At 42.6% G+C, this 16486-nt stretch overlaps 1 protein-coding gene across 1 annotated transcript in view; it reads left to right on the forward strand.

Annotated features, from left to right (window-relative positions):
* tox3 (TOX high mobility group box family member 3) overlaps positions 1-12763 on the forward strand; it is a 39085-nt gene extending 26322 nt beyond the window's left edge. Inside the window, exons 5-10 of the mRNA XM_034525143.1 lie at positions 2812-3063; positions 9390-9653; positions 9767-9997; positions 10087-10167; positions 10392-10904; positions 11010-12763. Coding sequence (XP_034381034.1) covers positions 2812-3063; positions 9390-9653; positions 9767-9997; positions 10087-10167; positions 10392-10904; positions 11010-11300 — 1632 coding nt within the window. The 3' untranslated portion in view covers positions 11301-12763. The remainder of the gene's footprint in view (positions 1-2811; positions 3064-9389; positions 9654-9766; positions 9998-10086; positions 10168-10391; positions 10905-11009) is intronic.
* Positions 12764-16486: the final 3723 nt, after the last annotated feature.

Genomic DNA, 16486 nt, shown 5'->3' on the forward strand with positions numbered 1-16486 from the left:
CTCTGCCCTCATACCACTGGCCCTTGTGGCTGCCAATAGAAAGACACACACACACACACACACACACACACACACACACACACACACACACTCTCTCTATGTTGTTCTGTCCCTTGCCCAGCCTTTAACATGTACATGTCTGCACATCCCATGCCAGCATCTGGCTTGGCACTTTGCTCCGCTGAGCCTTTCAGAACAATTTAAATGGATAATCAGGCTGGTGATGCGAAGAAAGTGGATTGTGCATCTCTTAATCTCCGATCAGAGCCCCCTAAGCTGCTCCTGGTGCAGAATTAGACTGGCTCTATGTAAAATGACACTAGACAGTATGCAACACTGTAACACTCTGTGGGTTTCAGTCAAATCTGGCTTCTCTTCACCCGAAGAGAGGCCCTTTTCTTCGCAGACAGTTGACATCTTCCATACCCCCCCATCCCCAAAGAGACACAACCGCCATGTCTCTATTATCAGTGCCCCTGGTGCAGATGTTAATTTGTATCATCATTAACAAAGAGATGCAATGCATACAAGCTCAGTCTCTGATACTGATCTTGCTCTATCTTCCCTCCCCCACAGTTTGCCTTTCTGTTTCTATCTTCTGCTTCCATTCTGTTGAGCAGACATTAAACACCAGCAATTCTCCTCCAGGTACACGTCTGCGTTTTGCTCGAAGGTCACAGTCGTGCTTGTGCTGCTCTCCGACAAAAGTACAGCTCACCTCAGCCAACCTTCTTCTTCTTTGACATCTCAAATCTCCAGGTCGGCTTTGTAATTCAGGCCACAATGCACCAGCCTGTAGGATCCAGTGGCCTAATATAGTCCTGCCCTGATTTACCACAGGAAACCTACTTACGTCAGCAAATAGTATCCATAGTAGCGCAAGAGCAAAATCACGTAAGTGATATGTTTCCTTCAAGGGCCTCCGTGGATAAATGTGGTCATAGTATCACAGCCGGTAGAGCGTATCTGTAGGTACTGGACAAGGCAAGATCAAGACACGACTCATACTTCTCTGTCAGAGATATTACAAGAGTGTGCCAGTGTTTTCACATTGCTCCATGATAGGATACAGATGAAACCATAGATCTCAAAGCTGGTGTGGCGGTTGACCCCACTCCGCAGGGGATGTTGAAAAAGATGAATGAAGACTGTGATGATAAACGATCTCTGATCCTTCCGATGTGCTACTGGAACTTTTTGTCCATGATCATGACAATTTTGTTTTTATATATATATATTCTTCTTTTTCAAACACTGTTTTGATTCACATGCTGCTGAACAGGCATTATTGTGAACTAAGTTCTGGAGGCTTTTGAGCGGACTGAAGCATAATATGACAGCAGAGGACTCCGAGTAAATGGCTCCTACTGAAGGTGCTCGTGATTTATTCTGCACTCTGTGAGCCAGAGGCCAGGGCTGTGATGAATATGACCTTAGCTCCTTTTGAAAGGAGAACTGATTCTCTAGCCGTGAAACAAGCACTGCAAAGTGAAACGGTGGTAAGGAAGCAGGAATGGCAAGAGGAAAGGAAGCAACTCTATTCACTGCCTTTGCCACTAGAATGCATCAGTGCTTGTCAAGGCAGCTGCCCTGAGTAGGCAATGAATTAGTTTCAAGTGTCTGTGTGCTAAAGCAAACAGGGGGAACATTAATACTCCCTAATCAAGGGCTTTGCTGGCATATTCCCTCCGTTGTTTCCCTTCTGTTATTCTATCCCCTACCGGAAACAGAGCCGAGGAAGACATTGAAGGCACGCCTGGTTAGCTTTGTTGTTGACCACAGTGGGCTCTGCCTGCAGATCATGCAACTCTTGATCTCAGGTTTAAAGGTTTGAGGGTTTGAAGAACTTCACCTCTGTTAGGGTAGGAGCGAGATTCCCATGGGACAAGCCAAGCAATGATGCTTAACATGTGTCTAAACGATGTAATGCTGTCACGTTTGTTCAGAGTGAGCCAACAAAGAGTGAGACAAACCAGGTCCCCTTTCAAAGAAGCAGGGTTTATCTCAGAAAGTGAGACATGATCGTCTCCAGGACTTCAAGCCCAGTTGAAAATGAAATGCAGGTGTGTGAAAAGGTGAAACCGCCATGCGGGAGACTCATCGGCGTTTGTGTATTTAACGTAGCTTCGTGGTGCTAGCAGTTAAAATCATGTCTGCATACATGCATGTGGAACTGTGGTCAGCGTGATGATATGACTATACTGACTTTCCAAAGAGTGGCTTCATGCAATGTGCGGATGAAAACAAGACCCGAGTAGGTGTACAGTCCCATCTCCAAAAAGGCACATAAGCAAATTAAGTGTGACCAAAAGCTTTAATTCGAAAGGCAGAAGGATTAGGCTGTTTGATGAGCAGATTTAAGGGAGCAGGCAAGGGGAACATAAAGAAACACTTCTGGCCAAGCGTAATCATCTTTGAAAATGTTCTTTAAACCCATCTCCCTGTGACGTGTATTTTCACTGCACTTCAACCCAACATCTTCCATCCCTGAGATTAAGGGCTTTTATCATGTATCCTCTCTCTCCCGTGATTGCTGCTTGATATTTTTGCTTTTGACTTCCTCTGCACTTGCCCTTTTTCCTTCTTTTTTTTTCCTCAAAGTGGACTTTAATAGGTTTGTGAAATGTTACATCTTAGTGCACTTACAGACACGTGTGTTAGCACTCTACCAAAACACTCCCTGTCTTAAACAAAGTTGTCTGATTTAATCCCTGACTGTTTCCTTCCGGCAGGTTAGATAAGGCCCACCTCCGAGAATGTTTCCTACCTGTTTTGTGCCGCTGGATTTCATGATTTTCCTCTTCCTTGCAGACCTTTCACACACCCAGCTTGGGAGACGAGGAGTTTGAGATTCCTCCCATTACACCTCCACCTGAGACGGAGTCTGGTCTGGGTCTATCGGAAGTGGACTCCCCTTTCCCAGCAATGCCAGAGCCCCCAGTTCCTCACAGGGGTCTCTTAAACCCCCAGTTCCCCTCTCAGAGCCTGGATCTGCCCTCTATTACCATCTCACGCAACATGATGGACCAGGAAGGGGTGTCTGTCAACAACGGCCAACCCGTGGTGAGCACTGCGATGCATATACTGCACTAGCAAATCAAGACGTCTATTTATTTTCTGCGGTTTGAGAAATGTTTTCCTCACACAAAAGAGAGCCTGCAATAGTGCTGCTCTAGTAGGTGTCCTACTTGTATCTGCAGCTCCAGATGTGGTTTTTGATGTTGTATCCAAACTAAAAGATATTACTTTTAAGTATACACTACTGGACACCCCTGATACAAGAAGTGTGCAGTCCTTAAATAAGTCCTTTTACCAGACCAAAATGTCACCTTCACAGTTTGTGTATGCCTCCTGTTGTCCCTGCATCTGGCACAGCATCTGGCCTTGTTTACAACACATGATCACATTAAGTAAATGTCATGATATTAAGTTACTTAGTGTGAGGAATTTTTGTTACTTTTTAATTTTTTTAAAAGCACACAGTGTGGATGATCTCCCCTGTAAGGTGAGCAGATGTGAATAGATCACAGGTGTTAAAGTACAAAGCCTATTCAGTCCCAGAAGGACAGGGAAAATAGGACCCAAAAGTGCCACCGTTTCACATGCTCATATTTAATTCATGTTGCCTCCAGAAGCCCCCTTTTTCTTCTGTTGTAAATGCTGATGCATGCTTCTGTCCAATGTCACACGAGGTCTTCAGAAAAAAAAGCCATGCTTTGTTTGGAGTTTAGGATCAGCTTTGTCTTTGTGTTGTATAAAATAACCCTCTACTTTTAGCTTTATCCTCCTTTCCTCTGATACGGCTGGTCAAACATGGCACTGTAGATGAAATAATCACTCTCTTTACGTTGCTATGTGCTATAGATTGTGAGATTGTTGTATTGGGGTGGAAAGGCATTTTCAAATGCCACAATCATAGAAGCATTGAGGAGGAAAAATGGAAATGTCAGTGGCTGAGTAGTTGTCTTACAGACCTATTACAAAAATGGAAGATTCATTTAGGAGAAAAGAAATGAAAGGACAAAGACCAAAGACATGAGCGGAGAGATGATGATGTTGATACTGAATTGTCTTTGTGAACCACAACACACATTGCACTGAGAAGAGGCACCATGATAAGTGTAACTGTGTGAGACAATGTAATGTATGTTAGACCACCTGCACACCCCAACACATTTGTTAAATCTCATTGATATTATATATATGTATTTACATTCCTTATGGGAAAGGGGGCTATAACATTTTACAGCTCTTTTTCCTGCTTCCATGCTTCGGGCATGTCAAATAATTGCTGCTTTTAAAATATCTTTGCCGCATACAGTAAGTGAGCCCCGGAAGGCTTTTGCCTAAAGAATTTTCATTTCATGGTCAGTTAAGCTTTTTACATCTGGAAGAAACGGAAACTTGACACAATTACATTCCTGACTGTTCTCACAACTTGCTGGAGGATTAGATTTGATTCTCAAACATTATTCCTCTTTAACACAATTTGCATGGCTCATGTCTCTGATTGTGCGGAGACTCTATTAAAAACTGCGGGGAGAAAGTGGGTTTCTGCTCCTTGCCTCGTGGCTTTGTCGCCAGCACACTACTCACTTGTTATCAGTCATCGCACATTGTAGCTCGTGGTGGCCCTTCATTTCTCCTGTAAATGGGATTGATCCCTAAAAGTCTCGTGACAATGCCTTTTTTTTACCAATTCTATTCATCTATGGTTTTATCTTTTTGAGAACGCAACTTTTTTAAATGAGATAAGTAACCGCGCTGTTTGCGGTGCCTTCTATATACAGAGACGATGATTTACGAAGCCCCTAAGAGGGGTGTTTTGTCATTTTGTCAGCACACTGATAAAGGAATGACAACCTTATATACATGATTACATTCTGTGGTATTTGTTATGGCTGCAGGGGCAAACAAATAAACCGTGCACCAATTACATTTTTCATCAAGCCGCCATGCTCATATTTCCCAAACAGTTGTCTTGGGTTGTCTTTCTTTATACAAGCTTACTGGTGGAGAATATTTAGTGTGTGGAAGCCGGTCTTCTTATCAGAACTTAATGAGAAACCCAAGCAGTGAATATACCTGGGCTATTTTCAAAAGCTTCTTCCATACCATTTGCATTGCCAAGTGTTCTGCTTAATTCCTCTCCCCATAATGTTCAGCGTATGTCTTGCAAATTGGCCACAGATGCCGGGCTTCTACAAAGAGAAATACATTTTTCTCAGCTGCAATGTGCCTGGCAAGCCATGAATCTGAAGTCATTATTTATTTAATCTGCTCTCCTAACAAGCTTCTGACTCTCATTTTTGTCTCCCAGCATGTGTCCTCCTGATTTGTGATTGAATCTCAATAGTGCCAAATAGTACTGGAGTTGGAGCTGCCAGTATTGCTTTATTCACAATTTCTTCTCGGTTTTCTCACTGCTGCACAGTGAGGGTCTCTGGGTTCCATTTCAAAAAACACCTGGTGCCTTCACCACACTTTAGGCTTTGCTCGACACATGTTGGCATCACTGAAATATCCCCCACGATTGGATTTGAAACCTACAGTAACTAGTTGTATAAATTGTTAATTTCAATATTTAGGAGGAATGAGCCCCGCTGTCTTCTTACATCTACCACTATGTGGTGATGCATTATATATGTTTCATTAACAACTAGCTGTTTCACATGTCATTAGCTCTGCAGCAGCACACATATGCTAATGTCTCACACAGAAGAGTCTGTTTGGAGCGCATGCATCATGCCACATGAAAGTGAGGCTGGGAAAGAGATTTGCAGTTTGTTGTTCACATGATTTGATATGCCCTGATATCGTGTAGATTGCCAGAGTATAATAGTCTGGGTTTCGACTGGTCAGAAACCACTATATCTTGAATCAAATTGAACATGTGAGCACTGTTGCAGAAAGCATGTTTTTCTACACTTCCCTCTTATCTCCCTTCCAAGCCACGAAGCACTGACATGAGTTGTACATCAATTTGAGAGAGTGGATTTATTTTATTTTTTTCCTTCTCTCGCTCCGTTTCTTTTTTCTTTTCTCCCTCGACAGACGGCTATTGTGACATATTGGGTCAGTCAGAAATGAAAGATATTCATGCAGGCATGCAATACTTGTAATGAAGTCTCAGCTTGACCTTCTGCATGATTGATTCTGTAATTTACTTTTCTCAGGCAGCTCTCAAAATGAAATGATGTCATGTTGGACAAGTTTTAAATACCCATAATGCATCAGGAGAAATGGTGGAAAGGGGTATGGGTCAGTAGCTGTACCGGACCAAGGGGAGGGAACCTACTGACCTCACAGTCTGAGTGAGTGGGGGAGGGGGAGGGAGATCTGTTTTTAAGTGGGGGTCAGAGGTTGGGAAGATAGATGGACTGAGTTTGAACACCACTGAGAGAGAAAGAGAGAGAAGTGTGTTTGACTGAGACAGGGCAGGGGAAAGAAAAACAATTTATCTTCATGCTATTATAGCCTTTACCGGCATTCAAAATTCCATTTTTCTCATTTGGCTTAAGCACAGACTTCAGCAGGTTGCTGAAAATGGAGGAAAAAAAATAAAATGGTGTACCCATTTAGAAGGCGAGTAAAGGAATATGTGCAAAGCACTGATAAACTATCTTTAATAGGACTGACCTTTCATGCTGGCGAAAGTTACTGGGGGATTCATCCTTATAATTACCATATAGATGATTTTACCCCTCTCCTGCCATGGAACGTTTCCAAGAGCTCTGGCATTGATTGAATGGAAATTGAACTTGTTAACATTCTTTTCAGCTTGTTACAGCTCAGTACATGGTGCACTGTTCATACATTCGCCTTAAATTCTGATTTCCAATATCTTAAAGAACAGACTGTAGCCTGCTTTCATTGACTTCAGTGTTTAGATTTGTATCGCTCGGGGAATGCATAATGTTTCATTTTGTTTGCGTCCAGCTGCGGTGTTTATTGTGGAAAAGGTTTCGCACATTGTCAATAGTGTTTGTTGTTTTATTTATGTTGTCGTCTGTTACTCTGTGTGGAGTGTGTACTCTTGTTGGATGAGGTCAACAATAATGTACAAAACAAGCTATTTTATTTCTTTTTGCAGCACATTGTTGAAAGTATTATGTTGTTGCCAGCTTTTTCAGATTACACATTAAAAGCTACAAAATGGGGTACATTACAAAATGAATTTACATAAATAAAATAAAAACTTTATTGATTTAGGAGTAGATTTGAGCTTGTTAGTGTTTGACCGTTCAAACATACAGGCAGACAGCACACCTACACACACACCTACACACACACACACACACACACACACACACACACACACACACACACACACACACACACACACACAGGGCACATCTGGCCACTGTGTACTCAAGATAAGGACTTATTTGCAGATTTACAATGGCTATCAAAATATCTAGTTAGATGTCTGCTGTGACTGCTGACAGTACTGCAATCAAAATGCAAATGAGAAGGTAGAAGAACATAAATAAACATGCTAGTACCAGATTTATATTCACAATCAAGGCAAATGTTACCTGAGATTATTTCCTTCTCTGTGTTAGTAGCCGTTATCTTCTCATTCAGATCAGACGTGCTGATGCTGGCACTTATTCCACGTAACCATCATCGTTCTTTTGTTACACCGGGGGAACATGACTGCTACTCCAGCTCTTGCTCCAGCTCTTGCTATAATATGTGATCAAATAAGACGCGTAGCAGGCTGTTGAATGTGATATGATTAAGTGTTTAACTGTGGTCATCAGTGCATGTTTCTTTTTTTTAAATGCACAACATCCAAAGGCCATTCGGAAAAGAAATCACCATATTCCAAACAAATGGCAGAATGGGCCATTGCTCTCAGTCAAAACTGCATCATTGGGATTCGGCAAAAGTGTTATTATACAGATGGCCACGACTAATGAGCTCAGTGTGTGCGTCTTTGATGTTCGCAGCGAGCAGAGAGCAAACTGCGAGCCATCGTGTTCTCGGTAATGAAGATGACAATAGCACTTGGAACATGCCGTGTTGCAGATATGTAAATCACAGTCATTTGGTCACAGGCTTGTTTATTGCAGCTTTTATTTGCGAGAGAAAATCTGAGAGCTTCCATATTTGAAGCGTCACAACAATATGTTTTCAATTTCTCCCCCACCTTCGGGCTCACCTCTTGCAGACTGTTCCCCGCACATGTAAATATAAATCCGCTCTCACTTCATAGATTGCATTTATGATAAGCAGTAGACATGGCATATGAGAAGAAGAAAAAAATGGATTGTAGATCCAATATGTTTGTCAGAAATGGTGTTACTATATTGTTTTTGAAGACGCACGTTCATAAGGTTCTTTCAATAAAGCCAGGTGTGTGGGTTTATGATGTGTTGATGTTGGGAGAGATTGAGTTTGTGCTGCTGAATACCAGATGGATGTAGCCAGGGAGAACAAATCACCTTTTCTGTTGTGTTCCTCTGTTCCATGTCAGCTCTGCTTGCTTTCTGATCAGTCTTCCCTCCGGGGAGCTGGCAGTCCTTGTAATTTCATCCTCGCCACAATCAATGCAAACATGTTGCACGCACCTTCACTGAGCCGCTTTTCAAGAAGCCAACGTTTTCCCAGGACCAAAAAAAACCAACGTGAAAGAGATGTTGATGATGTTATTACATTGTAGGCTGAATGGTGGAAGTGAGGGGAGCTGTCCAAAAGCCCGTAAGCTTCATATTTCAGGCAGTTAATTTACGGAGTTCATTATATAGCAGTATTTTTTTTCTGGCTGTCAAACATGATCTATGAAAAGTGCCTAGGAGTTATAACCTAAAAGTAACGTCACACTAAAGCATATAGGCTTGTGGCCACCTCAAACTTAACTGACATTTAGGCGCATGCATTCCAGCTGCGACTCGAACAGACCTTTTTTTATTGTGGCATTTGAAGTTATGTACCACAGTGCCGGGGAACTGAGTCCACTGTTCCCCTCCAGGGACCTGGCAGTCAAAAGCTGTGTCACAGATTTCCATACAATAGAGTTATGAAATGAATCAACCGAGCTGTGTAGCCATCTATTACTGGCTTATAAAGTTGGCTCCTCGGGTGTCGAGATAATTTATCATGGCCTGTAATAGAGACGTTTAAGACCCGGGACATAGTGACATGTGATCTGCAACATGACAATCCGCAGAATCCAATGACCCGGTTTCCTCTCTGGTGCGGAGATGCAGCTTCATGAGCTTTGTGCACTGGCCAGTGGGGAGTCATAGTGAGTGTGGAGATATCTTTTGAGCTGGAGAAACCTTGAGAGCGGCACAAAAGAGAAAGGGATCAATCAAATATTTTCTTTGATTTAGTTATTTTCTTAACAAGTGTCTTTTGCTTGTGTATCGATTCATTTACAGAATGTTGGACCAGGCCATCTCCGCCAGTACCCACCCAACCCAGCCATGGTGATGAAGTCCATCATCAGCATGAACAGCCCCAATGGGATGTTATCACGGAATCAGCTGACCACCATCAACCAATCCCAACTGAATGCGCAGCTGAGCCTAAACATGGCTGGACCCAACATCACCCATACCTCCCCATCACCGCCTGCCAGCAAGTCTGCCACACCGTCTCCCTCCAGCTCCATCAACGAAGACGACCAGGACGAAGGCAACAGGGTGAGCAAAGTTGGAATTCATTTATATAAACGTATTTAGTCAGAAGTATAGGGCGTTAAGCAGCTGATGTAATATACATTGTTTAGTAAATGTCTCTATCTCAATCATTGCAGGTCATTGCAGAGAAGCGACCAGCTCCCATCGATCCAACAAAGAAGCCCAAGACTCCGAAGAAGAAGAAGAAGAAGGATCCCAATGAGCCTCAGAAGCCGGTCTCGGCTTACGCGCTGTTCTTCAGAGACACCCAGGCCGCCATCAAGGGTCAGAATCCCAACGCCACATTTGGAGAGGTGTCCAAGATTGTGGCCTCCATGTGGGACGGTCTGGGAGAGGAGCAGAAGCAGGTACGACAATGTTATTCAGACTCGTCTAGTTACAAAAAGTGAACTCATATTGTATTTGTCCATTCACACGTACCTTTGTGTCATCGCAGGTTTACAAAAGCAAAACAGAAGCTGCCAAGAAAGAATATTTAAAAGCCCTTGCCGCATACCGCGCAAGCCTGGTTTCCAAGGTGAGAAACTGTTCCTTCCGTTCACATCAAAAATCTGTCCGAATTCCTTGTATTACATTGTCTACTGTGAAGTTGTATAACACTTTTTGTTGTAATGAGAAAAACAAGTGAAGCAATTTGATGTACAGACATGTTACAGTATACCTATAGATATAGTTAATGGTATTCTCCAGAGGGGAAAACTGTGGCTTTGTAGATAAGTTTGGATATTGTTCCCCATCCAGGCTGCTGCAGAGTCAGCTGAGGCCCAAACTATCCGCTCGGTACAGCAGACCCTGGCCTCCACCAGCCTGTCTCCAGGTCTGGTGATGCCTTCACCCCTCAACCAGCACCCCTCCATGTCAGCAGCTGCACACGCTCTCCAACTAGCCATACCACGGGCCATTGCCCCAAAACCTCTGCAGATGAGACTAGGGGGCAATCAGATCGTGACCTCGGTTACAGTCTCCCACCCGAACATGTCCTCTGGGATGCCACCGCAGCTGCACGGGCAGATGGGTGCAGGAGGGGGGATGGTGGCGGGTGCCCAGTCCACAGCGGTGTCTCAGATGAGCCCGCCGATGCAACCGGTGCAGCAACATGCGATGCAGCAACTCCAGCAGCAGCAGCAGATGCAGCAGCATCTCCAGCACCATCAGATGCAGCAGCAGCAGATGCATCACCAGCAGATCCAGCAGCAAATGCAGCATCAGCATTTCCAACACCACCTCCAGCAACAGCTGCAGCAGCACCACATGCAGCAGCAGCAGCACCAACAGCAGCACCAACAGCAGCACCAACAGCAGCACCATCAACAGCAGCACCAACAGCAGCAGCAGCAGCAACAGCAGCAACAACAACAACAACAACAACAACAACAACAACAACAACAGCAGCAGCAGCAGCAACAGATGCAGCAGATGCAGCAGATGCAGATGCAGCATCAGCTCCACCAGCAGCAGATTCAACATCTCCAGCAGCAGCAGCAGCAGCACCAGTCCCAGTGTTCCCCACCCCAGCACTCTCCTGGTACACCCCATTCAGTGGGAGGCTCTGCATCGCTCGGCAGCCCCCAGCCGGCCCCACAGCAGCAACCACACCCATCCCAAATCCAGGCCCATGCCCAGGTCCTGTCCCAAGTCAGCATTTACTGAGCCAAATGGAAATCCTATCTCACAGAGCAGGAATAGAATAAAAGCATCATTACACGTTGCTTTTCTAAGTTGCACTTAAAAAGTGTGAAAGATTTAGAATGTTATACAAAGAACTTGTCCATTGTTATAGACGGATATGCACACGCGTGTACAGGGGGTAAACATGTTTACTGGGTTTTTGTCTATAAAATAGGCTGAGCTATGACAGAAGCCTGTTGAGGCGAGCTCCCAGTGTTTGTTTATTCGTTTGTTTGTGTGGTCTTTCAGTTGTCAATTTAAACTGACTAGGCACACAATATGTTGAAAGACGAGTGTCTTTCAATGTTTTATTTAACAATAAAGCTTTATTTATGAGGCCAGAGTTGTCAGTTTGAATTCAACAAAAGGATTTCTAATAGCTCTTACCTGGACTGAGTGACTCAGAGGATCTTTGCTGGAAACCAGTAACCCACACATCAATCTTTGTTCCCACACTGGCCAGTAAATAGCGAGACTTTCTTCAAACAAACATTTCTCTTTCACCCTGTCGCAGAGGCAACAATAGCGTGGAGGACATGGTTGATCAAATCATCACACGTCGGAGGCCCAGTGATATGTGAACACATTTATAGCATGTCACAAATGCAGAAAATGTCTTGAAGAATAAGGGGAACAGAAAAAAAAATACAAAGTCTAGGGACACAGATCTCCAAATGAATGACTGAACAGACGGACAGAAACTGCCATAAATCATTAATGTCATTACATCATCAAACTGTAGCTGTAATCTGCTGTACATGTTTTGTAGAGTGAGGCTCTCCTCACGTACACGAGACCTCGCGTATCCAATAATCTTTGCCCAAAAGCGTGTAACTGGCAACCCCCCCAAAAATGATCTTCTTTATTCTATTTGTTTTTACTTCAGATGTTTAACGATTAAATTATGTTTTTATTTTGTGTAACAAAGGGGATATTTTATGGTAAATACAAAATGATTTGGGGATTGATGTATTTTTACTCTGCTCCTTGATACGTCATTGTTTTAAAAAGGAAAAAATAACTAGCAGAGCCAGTTTCTTGCACTGCCAAAGCCAACTGAAAAAGGCATCGGAGTTATTTTTGCCAGCTGTACAGAAGTCCCTGGAAAAAAAGAAATTGTTGTACATTTTTCATATCACATGTTGTAAAGTTTTAATATGTGAGGCTTTAATTAAAACATTGTTAAACGACCTGTGGATTGCTATATCACATAGTGCATTTCTGCTCTTTTATACTTTTTTTATGAGTTACAATAGCAGCAATTCATTTTGTTTGTATTTTGCTTACGAACCAACTGCTTTTTGAAAACTGTCCATAGAATAAATGCATATCGGTATGAAGTTCTTGAAAGGTTGTTTTCAGCTCACAATAGGAAAAGTAATTTAATGTTTGAGTTTTTGCTCGGCCATGAAGACAAATCCAGAGACATTCCATCCCTAATATGATAGTAGCCATAATTTTGTATGAAGTATTATATATTTCTTTGTGTCTCTGTTCAAAATTAAACTATCGATCACAAATATTTATTTGAAGAAATCCTGTTTATTTCAAAAGCTTTATTAGCCATAATTTCTAGGAGATATTTCCTCACGTCTCCTTGAAAATGAGTAAATATCCATAACATTCAAGTCTTTTATGACACATAAAAAAAGAAGTACATTTTTCTGAGTAGTTCTAAAAGAGCAAAATATAATTTTCAGTGGTATGTGAGCATCATTATAGTGTGTCCATTGCAACACTGGACAAGGTCAGCATGTACTGTAACTGGTACTTGTCTCAATAACAGTCCCCTTCTCACACACCAGTGCATTGGATTCTGCCTCTTTCTTACTCTCTTCAAAATCGCTTCATTTCCAAGACATCCCCAGGGGTTTGCTGAGCCCCCTTGAATAAAATGGTGAGCGGGGGAGGGAAGGCAGGCAAACAATAATTATCATATCTTCACAATAGGCTGTGAATCCACTGGCCCAGAGAAGGGCCTTTTTTTTGTATTTATTCCAAAGGCAGCTGAGACATTTCAGACATGGCTCAATGTTAGTTACAAATTAGGAGAGAGAATCTGCTCCTGTGCTTCCGTGATAGCAGCTTGATAGAATTTTCTAATTTTTTGGGGTTTGTTTTCAATTAGTTAGTTTTAGGAAAGCATTTGTAATTTGGGCCGAGGCCCTGCCGTCGACGCTGCTGCTGCGGTGATTGGCTCTTCAGCGCGGTGTGGAAACGATGCCCATTTCTCTGCCGTGATTAATTACAGCATCTGTCCTGTCAGAAGCCTGAGTGAAGAGGTCTGCAGGAAAACTGCAAATAAGCGCTGGCAACATTCATAAAGTGCTTATGATGAAATGAAAATTAAAAACAGCAAGTGCCGTGCATGACCTGAATGTTAACACAGAGGGAGAAGAGGAGAATGTGGGAGCGGTTGTCCATGGATACCAAACACATACTTTAAAAACACACAGTAATGAGGCTCTGGGAAATCGCCGTTATTATTCTGAACAGATTCACAGCAGAGGCCATTAATAATGCATGGAGCTCCTTGTTATTCCATAACCCCTCAGTACTGCGGTCACTGTGTGTACAAATATCTCACAGCCAGGGTTGAAGTTATGGGACTCTGCAATAAAAAGGTTACAGATATTTTCAAAACACCGCTATACACACACACACACACACACACATAATTTACAAGGATAATACACCGATCTTCCGAAAATGGGGACTGGTGTAATTTGAATAGGTGAATAAATACATTCCACTGCTTTGTGCTGTAGACTTTGCCTGTTGTGTGTGTGCAAGATACATATTTATTTCCAGAGTGCAACATGATATTATTATAGCAGCACGAGGCAATCAATGCTCCCCTTTTCTTTCTTTCTTTTTTTTGTCCTCATCATTAACTAACGCTGATGAAGGGCACTATGACATTAATATGTCATTTGAGTAATGCAATCATGAGGTGACCTAATTGTCCTCCACCTCCCCACTGAGGTCAGTTGCTCGGCACCGGGCCAAGGATGACGAAGGAGTCAGATGTGGAAGCTAAGGGATTCTATATTTTAATGATTTATTTGGCTCTTTTGTTGTTTTCCCGTTCATCGCACATTAACAATGTGAGCGGAACAAAAGCCGTGCTGACACTGACCATCTGACCACCAGACCCACGCTGCAGCCAATCTCACAGTCTGGACTCCGGTCGCAAATGTAGGACCTGCCGCTCGGCTCTCGTACTAAACTTTTTCTCCTGAAAGAAATCTAATACACAGACCTTTTTTTTTTTGTGATAAGGGGAAGTGCAGAGACAACTGAGTCTGCAATTCCAATTCCAGCCCTCTACTGTCTACTGAGGAGGAACTAGGCCTCCAGTCAAATGGTTTAAGGAATTCTTGACCTTGCGATGATGAGCTTTGTGAAGAGAACTATTGACCTCTGAGATGAATAGTGAACTTTGTTTGGGGGCTGTTGGCTGACTGGACTGTTGACATCCCTGACCAATGGTGACGTTTGTTTAGAGAACTTTTGACCTGCCAGAGTAAAAGAGCGCCATAGACGGTGCCTCCGAGCTAAGTTAATGGTATATTCAGGGGGGGCTAGTATAAATATTATGGTAGCCTTGCACAATCTTTCTGATTATCTTATTTTTTTTGCATCTACTTCTATTCATCATTCATTTGGTAAATGTATTTACCAAATGAATGATTTAAATCAAGCACATTCATTCTGATTGAATATGAAAACAAAAATATTGTTCATTTTTTATGAATTATCTGGAAAGAATGCAAGCAACAGATTTGTTATTCTGCAAGAAGTATGAACCCAAGCACAAATAATCCCATCTGCAGTCTTTTGTTCCTTCCGCGTCTCTCACAGCCACATGCATGCATGCGCACGCAACATGCAAACTCACACAAACACACAATTTCCATCCTTGGATTTCTGCTCTATGATGTTGCCTTGGTGACGCAGTGATTCAGCCATTAGGCTCAGCCCCCTCTTTTGTAGAGTTCTGTTATGGTAGATCTGATCTGCCAGTCTTTTGACCTGTGCACCACTACAACAACACCATTCTGATAAACACACTCAGAAAAACCATATACTGCTACGATTGATGCTTCTGTTTAATATTGCCAGAGGCACTGCTGTGGCTCTTAATGACTGTAAATAAGCCTATTTCCTGTAAATGATTAACAGTATGTAATCATAATCAGAGGATTGACATGGATCTGTAATGTAAAAGCGCCACGTCTAAATTATGCAATGATTAAAAACGAAAAAAAACTGTTGTGGATTTGATCTAGGCAAATAAGTCATTGAGATGTCACAGCCCGCCTTATGATTGTTTGACATGCCTCAAGAGTCATTAGATACTTTGCAATCACAAACTCAAAGAAAGGGATTTTTCATGCAAATGCCTTTTTATACATATTTGAGAATGTATTGTGCAGTCAAGCACAGGCTAGATTGAGGGCAGATAAGCTAACCACCATCCGGCTGCTGTCAACGGCATAAAGGTCATGGAATAAACATCTGAAGCCCAAAGAAAAACTGTTTATTAGAAGCAGTTGTCACCATAACAATAACAGCAGTGAGCATATGAGCATATGAGGATCTGGTTTGTTTCAGAGTATTATGGTTCACTCAGAATGTTATTGTGCGTTGTCAATAATTCGCAGACCAAATGCATCTGGAGCATTTATTCTCTGTTGAGTTATACAGTCAGTCTAAAGAAATGCACAGCGCGCTGTCAGTGATTTCAGAAAGCTTTCTTTATTGTGACAGATCATCATGCCCCAGAGGTTGACAGATGTCCCTGCATTGTATGGAAAGCGAGGGCAGTCTCTTTTTATTTGGACTTGCTTGGTTTAAGAATGTAAAATCCAGCCCCCCCCCACTGCCACCGATTTATTTCATCAGTATTTTATGGGCTTTGTGTTCAACAGAGGATCCCGACACTGAAATTGCCTTTTATTGCAACTTACTTAGCCTGTTAATATAGGCTATTACAGAGCCAACATGTTTCTATGGCAACAAAACTGATAAAGTGTACCAGGAGACTAGAGTGATAGATTACACGTGCACGCTGTGTCACATCCAATTAACTCAAACTGACTGTACACCACATTATGCCACGACTTGCAGGAAAATCAATAAATATGGACGATGCCCAACAAGGT

This window comes from Cyclopterus lumpus, chromosome 3 (assembly GCF_009769545.1).
Source record: "Cyclopterus lumpus isolate fCycLum1 chromosome 3, fCycLum1.pri, whole genome shotgun sequence".
Lineage (NCBI taxonomy): Eukaryota > Metazoa > Chordata > Actinopteri > Perciformes > Cyclopteridae > Cyclopterus > Cyclopterus lumpus.